This window comes from Portunus trituberculatus, chromosome 20 (genome assembly GCF_017591435.1).
Source record: "Portunus trituberculatus isolate SZX2019 chromosome 20, ASM1759143v1, whole genome shotgun sequence".
NCBI classification, from domain to species: domain Eukaryota; kingdom Metazoa; phylum Arthropoda; class Malacostraca; order Decapoda; family Portunidae; genus Portunus; species Portunus trituberculatus.
The window spans coordinates 10,632,537-10,645,635 of NC_059274.1; the positions used below are offsets into that span (position 1 = coordinate 10,632,537).

At 44.6% G+C, this 13,099-nt stretch overlaps 1 protein-coding gene across 1 annotated transcript; it reads right to left on the bottom strand.

The window, feature by feature from the left end:
* Positions 1 to 276: 276 nt before the first annotated feature.
* LOC123506629 lies at positions 277 to 876 on the bottom strand. Its single transcript, XM_045258877.1, has one exon. It carries the CDS (start codon positions 874 to 876, stop codon positions 277 to 279), a length of 600 nt encoding a protein of 199 aa, XP_045114812.1.
* Between the last annotated feature and the right edge of the window lie 12,223 nt (positions 877 to 13,099).

A 13,099-nucleotide genomic window follows, 5' to 3' on the forward strand; every position in this document is an offset into this window, starting at 1 on the left:
TTTCCGATCTTCGGATAGGCCTGAGACCAGGCACACACCACACACTGGGACAACAAGGTCACAACTCCTCGATTTACATCCCGTACCTACTCACTGCTAGGTGAACAGGGGCTACACGTGGAAGGAGACACACCCAAATATCTCCACCCGGCCGGGGAATCGAACCCCGGTCCTCTGTGTGTGTGTGTGTGTGTGTGTGTGTGTGTGTGTGTGTGTAATAATAATAATAATCATAATAAGGTGGAGGGCTTATGACTAGTATTCTACCCTAGTGATTTATTGCTCGTACCATGGTGGGTATGGCGCTATTTTTATAGCGATTGGTTCTAGTAGCTCTCGTGGGTATGAGAACGTTGTTGTGACGGGTGGTGTGGACAGGGCGAGGGGTGGCAGGGGGGAGAAGGTGGCGGAGCCTCGGGTGTGGTCAACCAGATCAAAAGCTTTCCTAAAGTCCACAAAGGCGACAGCGAGAGAGGTGTTTCGTTTATCCAGGTGACTGTGTATGAAGTCAAGGAAGCTGATCAGGTAGTGAGAGGTGGAGGTGGCTCTGATGTTGCCAAATTGTTGTATGTCTAAGGAATTACTAATGTTGTACGCCCAGTCAAACACAAAGTCTTCACAAATGAGGCTAGGGATGGGTGTGATAGCGACTGGCCTGAGGTCATTGAGTGACTCCAGGCTGGGAGTCTTGGATATAGGCGTGACAAATGATGATTTCCAATCCACTGGACATGAGTACTGAGAGAGAGATGCATTTATTATTGAGCAGAGAGGAGGGGCTAGTTCTGGAGCAAATTCTTTGTAAATCTTGATGGGTAGATCAGTAGGAGTGGTTGAGCGAGGTTTAAGTTTTAGAATCCTCTTGTAAACATCCATGACCTGGACGGTGGGAGGAGGGGAGGGAGCGGGGAGGAAGGAAGGGAGAGGAGAGGAGTGGAGGGGTTGGAATGTTTGACAGATCGTGGGGAAGTGAGAATTTATCTTGTCCGCCTATGCGTCAGTGGGGAGGTGTGAGGTACAGGGAATAAGGGGGGACTGATTTTGTAGACCACACAAAGCCTTAATCTTATCATACCACTGTCTGTTGTTGGTGAGTTTGAGCTGGTGAATTTTGTTTGGGTAATAACGTGCCTTTGTGGCAGGAGTGAAATGCCCAGTTTCTCTGCCTCAGGAGTCTTTTGATGCGGGGCGTCATCCACGGGGCATCAGCTTGGTGCACTGTGACTCTCTTTGCTGGGAAGTAACAGTTGAAAGCTTCACTTGTGGTGGCAACAAAAATATGCCATTTGGTATGGACATCCTCCACCTGCAGTACTTCGGTCCATGAGTAGTGTGTGACTGATCCATTGCCCAAACTCCCTCATGGCTGAGTCAGGCATGGGTCGGTGAGTCTTGGTGGCTATTGAGTGATGGAGCGAGGAAGTGGGTGTGGGGGACCACAGAATGGATAGGTGTGCGCTACGTCCCAAGAGGGCTTGTGACTCTGTACGTTGGTAATGTTGACTTAGGTCAGTCATTATAAGGTCGAGTTTTGCTTGTTGGTGGGTGGGGAATTCTACTATTTGTGTTAGGCTTAGCTGGTGTAGTATTTCGCTCGTATCTAGGCGGTTAAAATCTCCGCATATCACCAGCTTCGCAGCAGGATACTGCTGTGCTTATTATGTGTTCAGTGAGTAGTTGTGCTGTGGGGGCACGTGGAGGGTGGTTGACAACACAAAGGATAATAGGGGCCGCATTTCGAGGGTGGGAGGGCGGCGTCACACGCACCCAGAGGGTCTCCACCCCGGGGAACGACAACCGGGAGGTGTAAGGGACTGAAGATGGATCGGCAATAAACCGCCACTCCCTCTCCTCTTCGTTCTGACCTGAGACGGTGGAAGAGTTGAAAGTCTTGGATCTTGGCCTCCTCAGGTGTAATCTGCCACGCCTCAGTAATCGCCACAATGTCCGCACTGGTTATCTCACCGACTCAACTAACTCGTCCATTTTGTTCATTGGGGAGGTCACATTGGACAGGAGGAGAGAGGGGAGGCTGAACAACAGGCGAGGTATTTCTACGTACGTGTGTTCCCTTTCTTCCGCTTCCCGGTTTTGTGTATGTGTGTGTGTGTGTGTGTGTGTGTGTGTAATTCACTGTTTGATCTGCTGCTGCAGTCTCTGACGAGACAGCCAGACGTTACCCTACGGAACGAGCTCAGAGCTCATTATTTCCGATCTTGGGATAGGTCTGAGACCAGGCACACACCACACACCGGGACAACAAGGTCACAACTCCTCGATTTACATCCCGTACCTACTCACTGCTAGGTGAACAGGGGCTACACGTGAAAGGAGACACACCCAAATATCTCCACCCGGCCGGGGAATCGAACCCCGGTCATCTGGCTTGTGAAGCCAGCGCTCTAACCACTGAGCTACCGGGCCGTGTGTGTGTGTGTGTGTGTGTGTGTGTGTGTGTGTGTGTGTGTGTGTGTGTGTGTGTGTGAGTGTTTGTGTGTGTGAATGTGTGTGTGTATACACATATGCTAACACACAAAAAGAAAAGGAATCCAATGAAATCTGGAAGTATATTAATAAATAAATCTCTTAAAAGAAAAAAAGCCAAATAATATTTATCTAAGTATCAGAATATGCAAGTTTTCTTATTGATATTACTGTCTTCATAGATAGTATCTTTACATAAAACCTCATCCAAATGGTTCCCTGCATGACTGTGTAGGTGTATCTTGGTGTTGGTATATGTTTCTGTATCGATAAAAATTAGTCTCTTTAAAATAATCCTTTTAAAGAAATTTCAGTTCATAGATTGTGCCCGATTCTAAATATTATTCATTTTTCGTTTGTCTAATGCAAATTCAATGTTAATAAAGTCACTACAAACTGACGAGCGCACGCACGCACGTGCGCACGCACACAAGCGTGGCTTCACAAGTCAGATGACCGGGGTTCGATTCCCCAGCCGGGTGGAGATATTTGGGTGTGTCTCCTTTCACGTGTAGCCCCTGTTCACCTAGCAGTGAGTAGGTACGGGATGTAAATCGAGGAGTTGTGACCTTGTTGTCCCGGTGTGTGGTGTGTGCCTGGTCTCAGGCCTATCCGAAGATCGGAAACAATGAGCTCTGAGCTCGTTCTGTAGGGTAACGTCTGGCTGTCTCGTCAGAGACTGCAGCAGATCAAACAGTGAATTACACGCGCGCGCGCACACACACACACACACACACACACACACACACACACACACACACACACACCGCGTAGTGTAGTGGTTAGCATGCTTAACTCACAATCGAGAGGGCCGGTTTCGAGTCCCGGGAAGCGGCTAGGCAAATGGGCAAGCCTCTTAATGTGTGGCCTCTGTTCACCTAGCAGTAAATAGGTTCGGGATGTAACTCGAGGGGTTGTGGCCTCGCTTTTCCGGTGTATGATGTGTGTGATGTGGTCTCAGTCCTTACCGAAGATCGGTCTATAAGCTCTGAGCTCGCTCCGTAATGGGGAAGACTGGCTGGGTGACCAGCAGACGACCGAGGTGAATTACACACACACACACACACACACACACACACACACACACACACACACACACCGCGTAGTGTAGTGGTTAGCACGCTCGACTCACACTCGAGAGGGTCCGGGTTCGAATTCCGGAGGCGGCGAGGCAAATGGGCAAGCCTCTTAATGTGTAGCCCCTGTTCACCTAGCAGTAACTAGGTACGGGATGTAACTCGAGGGGTTGTGGCCTCGCTTTCCCGGTGTGTGGAGTGTGTTGGGGTCTCAGTCCTACCCGAAGATCGGTCTATGAGCTCTGAGTTCTCTCCGTAATGGGGAAGACTGGCTGGGTGACCAGCAGGCGACCGAGTTGAATTACACACACACCAAAACATATCACATACGCAAACATTAAAAAATCAACGAATTTTAAAGATATTCTTTGTTCAAATAGCGAGGAAAACTGTGCTGTGGATCCAATATATTTTTACTTCACAACAATGGTTACTTGTTGAAGGCCACCTGAGACCACGATCCATGCTGAAGCTGTTTTTTTACCCCTTATCACCGGATACCCAGGCGACGAAACCACAGACAAAGAATGAGTGAAGGGGAAATAAATCACTATATACACAAGAGTGAACAACAATGAATTTTATACAGTTGCCTTGTGCACGGACCCATTTGCATAGAAAGCATTTAGCTTTGACAATATTTTGTTTTTTTATTACAACTTCACTACAATTCAGTTTTTTTTTGTGGGAATAACTGCTTGTAAACAATAGTTATTGTCTGTCTAAGCCGATAAATTCCAAAAATTATCCGTAACCTGTAGATACAATTCTACTGTAACCCAGAAGAAAGATTTAGAAAAGTAATATTTCTATCAATGAAAAAAAGCAACAGCCAACAATCAGCTTAACAAACAATACGTATGAGTATTATGATAAACAGAAAATGTTTGCCGTCATGAAGCATTATGTTACACGTATTAATCATGTAGATAATCTCTACTCCACCTCTCTACTTGAGTAGTTTCGGTGCGGTGGTGTTGAATTTCTATCTATTGAATGAGCTAAGAGCTGAGTACGTGGAGAGATGTAGTCTTCATATGGAAATTATTATTCATTTACCATGGCCGTAACCTATGTAGGGCGCCAGGGTGAGCAGTCTGATCGGCAAGGAAAAAAAATACGTGCCAGTGCACAAATAAGCTTTGCTTCAGGGAATCCAAAGAAAATTTACTGATCATACGACAAGCCTCCTCAATCCCCTACCACCCGTATACACGTATCCTCTCTCTCTCTCTCTCTCTCTCTCTCTCTCTCTCTCTCTCTCAACCTGGACATTCAAGACAATATAACACACACACACACACACACACACACACACACACACACACACACACACACACACACACACACACACACACACACACACACACACACACACACACACACACACACACACACACACACACACACACACACAATGCAAGGCAATGGGACCGGATGAAGTCTCAGGCAGAATACTGAAAGAATGTAGGGAAGAACTAGCAAGTCCTATATACAACATCATAAAATGCTCAATAGAAAATGGAACAGTACCAGTGGAATGGAAAAGAGCTGAGGTGGTTCCCATATATAAGAGTGGAAGGAAGGAAGAACCTCTAAATTACAGACCAGTATCACTAACTAGTGTAATATGTAAGATGTGTGAAAGAGTAATAAAGAAACAATGGATCGAGTTCCTTGAAGACAACAAATTACTATCAAATAGCCAATTTGGCTTTAGAAAAGGTCGGTCGTGTGTAACAAATTTACTGAGTTTCTACTCTAGAATAGTTGATAGGGTACAAGAGAGAGAGGATGGGTTGATTGTATTTACTTGGATTTAAAAAGGCATTTGATAAAGTGCCACATGCAAGGTTACTGTGGAAATTAGAGGAGAAGGGTGGTTTAAAAGGAAACACATTGAGATGGATGGAAAATTATTTGATGGGGAGAGAAATAAGAACGGTAGTCAAAGATATGAAGTCCAAGTGAAGAGCAGTAGAAAGCGGAGTGCCACAGTGGTTAGTATTGGCGCCAATACTTTTTCTCATTTATATAAATGACATGCCAGAAGGAGTGAAGAGCTACATAAATCTGTTTGTGGACGATGCGAAACTGTGCAGAGTTATAGAGCAAAAAGAAGGTTGTGAAATACTGCAAGAAGACATAAATAAGATCTGGGAATGGAGTAAAAGTGGAGATGGAATTTAATGTTGACAAAAGCCATGTCATGGAAATGGGAAAAAGTGAATGACGACCAGTGGGAATCTATAAGATGGGAGATGGAGTAGAACTGGAGAAAGTAAAAAAAAGGAAAAGGATTTGGGAGTGACGATGGAAGAAAATAATCAACCGGCAAGCCATATTGATAGAATTTTCAGAGAGACTAAGGAATATTGGAATAGCGTTTCACTACATAGACAAAGAAATGATGAAGAAACTGATAAGTACTATAATAAGACCCAGATTGAAATATGCAGGAGTAGTGTGGACCCCTCACAAAAAGAAACACATAAGGAAGCTGAAGAGACTACAAAAAATGGCTACAAGAATGGTCCCAGAACTTGAAGGGACGACATATGAGGAGAGACTAAAGGCTTTGGATCTTCCAACATTGGAGCAGAGAAGGGAGAGAGGATATCTCATACAATTTCATAAATTGATAAACGGAATGGACCAAGTGGTCAATGAGTATCTGATCCTGTGAGAAGAATATGCTAGTCGAAGCACAAGATCGCATAGTAAGAAGCTACACCACCACACCACCACCATCACTACCCACAACCCTACGGTATGCTTAACTCGAGAACACTTTCAGACACGCCGCAATTTACCTAACTAAGACACCTAAGCCTCGCTCGTCTCGCCGCGGCTACAATAATAATTCCCGTAACATTTTAGTGTGTGTTTCCATGTGTTTTTACTAGGTCCTTTCAAGACTCCCGATGTGCAGGGAAGAGGAGAGTATGAGGAGGTGGTAAGATGAGTTGCTATCCATGTTGAAGTGTAAAACGAGTGGTAGCAGTAGCAGTAGCAGTAACACTACTAATAACAGTAACAGTAATAGCAGCAGTAGAAGTAACAGCAGTAGTGGTTGTTTTTGTTGCTGTTGCTGTTATTGTTGCTGTTGTGGTGTAGCAGTATTGTTTTTTTATTATTATGATTGTGAATGATGTGTGTGTGTGTGTGTGTGTGTGTGTGTGTGTGTGTGTGTGTGTGTGTGTGTGTGTGTGTGTGTGTGTGTGTGTGTGTGTGTGTGAGTGAGTGAGAGAGAGAGAGAGAGAGAGAGAGAGAGAGAGAGAGAGAGAGAGAGAGAGAGAGAGAGAGAGAGAGAGAGAGAGAGAGAGAGAGAGAGAGAGAGAGAGAGAGAGAGAGAGAGAGAGAGAGAGAGAGAGAGAGAGAGAGAGAGAGAGAGAGAGAGAGAGAGAGAGAGAGAGAGAGAGAGAGAGAGAGAGAGAGAGAGAGAGAGAGAGAGAGAGAGAGAGAGAGAGAGAGAGAGAGAGAGAGAGAGAGAGAGAGAGAGAGAGAGAGAGAGAGAGAGAGAGAGAGAGAGAGAGAGAGAGAGAGAGAGAGAGAGAGAGAGAGAGAGAGGTGGGGGGGGACGGTTTAGATGGAGGTGATATGAATGAGGTATGAGAAATGTAAAAGTAAGAAGTGAGTTGAGGAGGCGGGCATAGAGTGGAGTTGAGAAAGGTGTAGTTTAATGCACACTTCACGATTTCTGGTCTATGATATTTGCCTATTAAACTCACTTCAGTTAACATGTCTTTCTAACTAAAAAAAATAACGCTGCTTCATGAAGTGGGAAGCCATCTGTACATACATACATACAAACATAAGAATAAAGGTACTGATAGCAAGACTGGAAGAAGCAAAGTACATTCCTTTCAAGAAGGTTAAAGTAAGAAAAGGAAACCTCAGAATGGAACCTCAGCAAGTGTGGACACAGCAACACATCTTCTGGTTTATTTTCACGAATGATTGTGCCTGAGTTGAATTTCGGTGGCTTGGAAATCGAGTATCCACGTGGACGGGATACCAGAGGAACATCGTCAGTTCTTGAGAGCAAGAACATGACAACGCGGCGGACTACAAACCTCGCAGTGACTTCAGACGTCGGACAGCATCATGTTATCTCTCTATTGAATTCCTTGGTAGAGAAGCGAGAGCATGTCGGTGTGAGACAGGCGAACATCCCTTGACAATCCTTGTACGAGTTTCCCTTAGCCTTCTGCTGTCCAAGTGGCGTTGACGTTAGACAGACAGTTTCTCTCCAGTCCGTAAATCCACCAAGATGAATCTCTCGGCTCAGCAATATCTCATCCCTGTGTTATTTGCATCAAACAGCCTTGCGAGAGGACAACAACGGCCTTGTTATTTTTTGTCACTCGCTCTGCTTGACTTCATTGTGGCCGTTATCTCCTCGGCCTCACCTTTTATGAGGGACGAGCGACAACTTGTTCTTACCCTAAGGCGGAACTTGCACACAATTAATGCGACCTTGGCTCAGAACTCGATAAAAAAGTGCGACAAGCAATTGAAGGCATTCATAGATCAAATGACAGATAACTCACTCGCATACACCTAAAACATAAGTAATAAGTGAGCAAATAAATTGATTCACTGGTAAGTAGTAAGGTTAAGAAAACCTAGACTGTTAGTTAAAATAAACACACGCATTCACACACACACACACACACACACACACACACACACACACACACACACGCATAAACAAAAACCCAGTGTAAAAAAACTGTCGACCTTTTTATGACAGCATGTGTGTATGCATTTTAGTTATTGATTTGTCTTTTTATTTCCAACCAAATCACTTAACACATACTTAGTTTGATTATTCATTTATTACTGGTCTCTAAGAAACTTTTTTTTTTATTCTAAAACTCCATGAGAGAGAGAGAGAGAGAGAGAGAGAGAGAGAGAGAGAGAGAGAGAGAGAGAGAGAGAGAGAGAGAGAGAGAGAGAGAGAGAGAGAGAGAGAGAGAGAGAGAGAGAGAGAGAGAGAGAGAGAGAGAGAGAGAGAGAGAGACTTCACTTAAATTTATGCTAGCGAAAAATTGATATCAGATTTTTCTCTCCTAATTTTTTTCGATGGGAGAAGCAAACATGGAACAAGCAAATTACTATTATAATATACGTGTAAAGTTGTCGATGCATTCCTGTCATAACCTGGAGGCAGAATGGGTGGGCCTTCCTCTACAGCCCCGAGTAGTGGTGGTGGTGGTGGTGGTAGTTGTGGTTGTGGTGGTGATGGTGGTGGTGGTGATGGTGGTAGTAGTAGTGTAGTAGCAGTAGTGGTGGTGATGGTAGTGGTAATTAATGAAACAGTCAATTTCTCAAAAATCTGAACACAACTTTGTAAATAAAACGAACAAACAAAATTCCGAAAATCAAGACCTCTCCAAAATTTTAGAATTAAAACATGAGGAAAAAAAAACTCAGGAATGATGAATGAAAAAATGCAAGTGACATAAAATAAAGCAGATCAGGTAATTGTTCCGGCATGTCAGAAACTAATACCTGCAGGTTATGGTGAAATCTTATAAAAAAAAAAAAAAAAATGGGAGGCACTAACTTGTCGCCGCTTTTCCTCACCAAGCTCTTAAAACTTTCCATCGATTCTGTTCCTCATTCACCCTACCCCCTCCCCACACAGGTTACTAAAAGCGGAAGGCAAGCAGGCAGTGCGCATTTCACAAAACTCCTACCTTCCATGTCGTTAATTTCTGCAATGGGCCGACAAACACACAGACGCCTCATAAGTCTTGGAGGAGGAGGAGGAGGAGGAGGAGGAGGAGGAGGAGGAGGAGGAGGAGGAGGAGGAGGAGGAGGAGAGGAGAGAGAGAGAGAGAGAGAGAGAGAGAGAGAGAGAGAGAGAGAGAGAGAGAGAGAGAGAGAGAGAGAGAGAGAGAGAGAGAGAGAGAGAGAGAGAGAGAGAGAGAGAGAGAGAGAGAGAGAGAGAGTTTGTTGTCCTTTCCCATGGTGCACTGTATGATTTACACACACACACACACACACACACACACACACACACACACACACACACACACACACACACACCGCGTAGTGTAGTAGTTAGCTTAGCACGCTCGACTCACAATCGAGAGGGCCGGGTTTGAGTCCCGGCGCGGCGAGGCAAATGGGCAAGCCTCTTAATGTGTAGAGCCTGTTCACCTAGCAGTAATTAGGTACGGGATGTAACTCGAGGGGTTGTCGCCTCGCTTTCCGGTGTGTGGAGTGTGTTGTGGTCTCAGTCCTACCCGAAGATCGGTCTATGAGCTCTGAGCTCGCTCCGTAATGGGGAAGACTGGCTGGGTGACCAGCAGTCAACCGTGGTGAATTACACACACACACACACACACACACACACACACACACACACACACACACACACACACAATGCGCGCACAAGCGCACGCGCTCACTGACACACACACACACACACACACACACACACACACACACACACACACACACACACAAATGCGCGCACAAGCGCACGCACACACACACACACACACACACACACACACACACACACACACACACCGCTGACCAGTTCTTCCATCATTTTTCCCCTCAAAATAACCATTCGAGCCCAACTTTACGTGTAATTTACAAAGTGTGGGCGGTCATTTTCACGGCCAGGTAGGCGGTGGTTCATTTATCACATGCAGTCTAGCGTGGCGGGACAGTGAAGCCTTACTTTATCTCCTGTGGTCCTTTATCCATCATTGACACTTTCTTAGCTCAATATGGTTCGATGTAGGGAAAACCATTCATTTATTCATAAGTTCTTACGAGTATGTAACCCGTAGTTTTAATAGTACTTAATTTTTCTTCTCTCACTCTAGGCCTCTTCGTTCTTTGTGACACTAACCAACCACCTCTCTCAGATACTCTATCTCATAACCATTGGCTTATTACATGGCTTAGTCATCACAAATCACGCCGTCAATTGCGCCTTTAACTGAATGCCAACACTATTTTAACCCAGACCCATTTTGCATGTTCCGCCATCCAACGCACGTAAATAGACCACAATTTGTCTGACGGAGGTCGCAAACGAACACCACACCTCAGCACACTTCCCTTGCACATCCGCTAATCCAAGACACGCCTCCTAACATTCCATTAAAGACCTCGGTGCACGCAAGCCGACTGTAAAAAACAGGAGCGCCGACAAAATGATAAACAGTGCAGCTCGTAAAATGAATTACACGGCCGGCAAAATGCATAATGTGTGTTTGGTGTTCTCATTTGATTCATTCAACTTTCCTTACGGCAAGCAACACACGCCACAACATTTTAACCTCAGAAAAGGCCAAAGAAAAAAAACGGAAAAAACAAGCGTAAGAAATGCAAAACAGGTTGAAAGAAAGAAAGGACAGAAACGGGTAAAATGAAATACACGCATGTTATATAGTGGACAGAATTAAGTCTATTCCCAAGGACACTAAAGATATACCATAAGTGAAAAGGCAAAAGCAAAAGCAGTTACGCAACGAAAAAGAAAACATAAAAACATATGAGAGTAAAGAGAAGAAAAATATGGGAGTTTTCTTCAAGAGGAAATTATACGTTACAAAGTCTTAAAAGAACACTTACCATGCAATATTCTGGCCCGGCCACAACAGGACGCACCACGTGACCAACGCCGCCACCACCTTCATCACCCTGCGAGGGACATATATCCATTAGTTTAATTAGGAAAAGTAGAATTCATGGATGCAACTTCCAGCTATTACCCATTATTAAGCCCCATTAGCCTGTCGTGCGTGACTCATCGCCGCCCCCTCCTCGGTATACTAGAAGCTCCCCTCTCATCTCTTTCTGCCCTCCCGTGTTCCCCCGCCTTCTTTCATTCTCCTCCTACTCCCTCAAGCTCCCCCAGTAAAAGCGTCTGGACACAAGCAAAGTATATGAGTTTTACCCAAATGTGTGTGTGTGTGTGTGTGTGTGTGTGTGTGTGTGTGTGTGTGTGTGTGTGTGTGTGTGTTTGTTTACTGGATAAAAAAAAAAGTCTCACTTCGGTAAACATGTCAGCAGGGTCACGTAGCATTCACTTCATTCCATTTGAATTTATATTTTATTTGGATCCAAGCTAACCCTCCGGCAATGACATTCGCAATTTCGTTTATCTTATATCATGCTATGTCATTTCCATGTCGAGGTGGCTCAAGACACTCCATGCTTACAATTGGTCGTCCAATCCTTCCCTTGCAAAATGGATAAATACTAACTCTCAATTTGACAGCAAGAGGCCATATATATAACAGAAAATTTGCAGAGAATCAATGATGTTAAATTTTGTGCAATGTTTGATGAATATTCAGATGGCAGGTAAAAGTAATGAAAATCTAACAAACAGACGACCTGGGAGGAATTACTTTTATTGGGGGGGATGATAAAATACTCAGCCAGAATCTACCTAACACAATGCTTCATAATAACACGAGACATGCCTGCAGGCGATAGCGGGTGCATCAAAAGTTTCACTCTATCCAGAGGCCAAGTGTCTTTTGACGAGACCGCATCCTGGCTTGTCCTGCCTCATGTCTAGATTGCCAGATATCCATCAGTCTCTTATCTCCAATCACGTTGCCTTACCGTCCTGAGTCTCGAGAGCGTCAAGCGTCACTAGGGAGAAGTAAACAACTAATTGGAGTCCTCACTAATTTGAGAACAAGCCCAGCTGCTCCGACTTGAAGGAAAAGCAGTGTCATGAAGTGGCTATTACTCTGCATTTTACTGCAAGTTAATATAGGAGTGTGGCTCAGTTACGGTTACGTTAGGATATTTGGGGAATGGAGTATTATACAAGGCGAGACCTAAAAGTGCTTCTTGTTAATAATCACTTAATTACCTGTCCCTTCCATTTGTGTATCAAATCTTGTCCTTACATTTCCCCTCGCTGGGCTACTTTGAAGGATGTCAAACTCAGGTGAGATGGCCTCATGGAACACACAAGTACTCACGTCATGCGCTCGTAATTTCAACTTATGAAATTGTTATGGTTTTCTGCTAAATGTTCACGCACCATTACTCCATTGCATGTTTCCCAAATATTCAAAAAATCATTCTCTTGGTTGATGTGGTGTGGAAAACCAGCAGGTGATTAATTGCCTTTTGGTTTATTTTTATCTTTCTTGATAGATATAATATTTTTGTGCACATGAAAGAATATATTTCTTTATTTTTCTGGTATCTGAATTTTGCTTCTAACAGTGCAAAGGTAAAAGTATCAAACGCTGTTAACACACGGACACACCTGGGACGCGCAGCACGCACGAACGCTGCCTCAATGATTTCAAGGTACGAGTACTTGGAAGCCTCGTTGTTCCTGCCTCATGAACACAATACCTTTTCATCAGCAGCGTCCAAGTAGCAACCACGAAACCGTGTTATTCCACTCGAACAGCCATTACCTGGCCTGACCTCGCCTGACGAAGTGGTGCTCGGAGCTGAGTGCTGAGACCCGCATGTGTGTGGCTCTGCTGAAGTAGGTGTGGAGGAGATTACAGTGTGTATTTTTGTGTGGA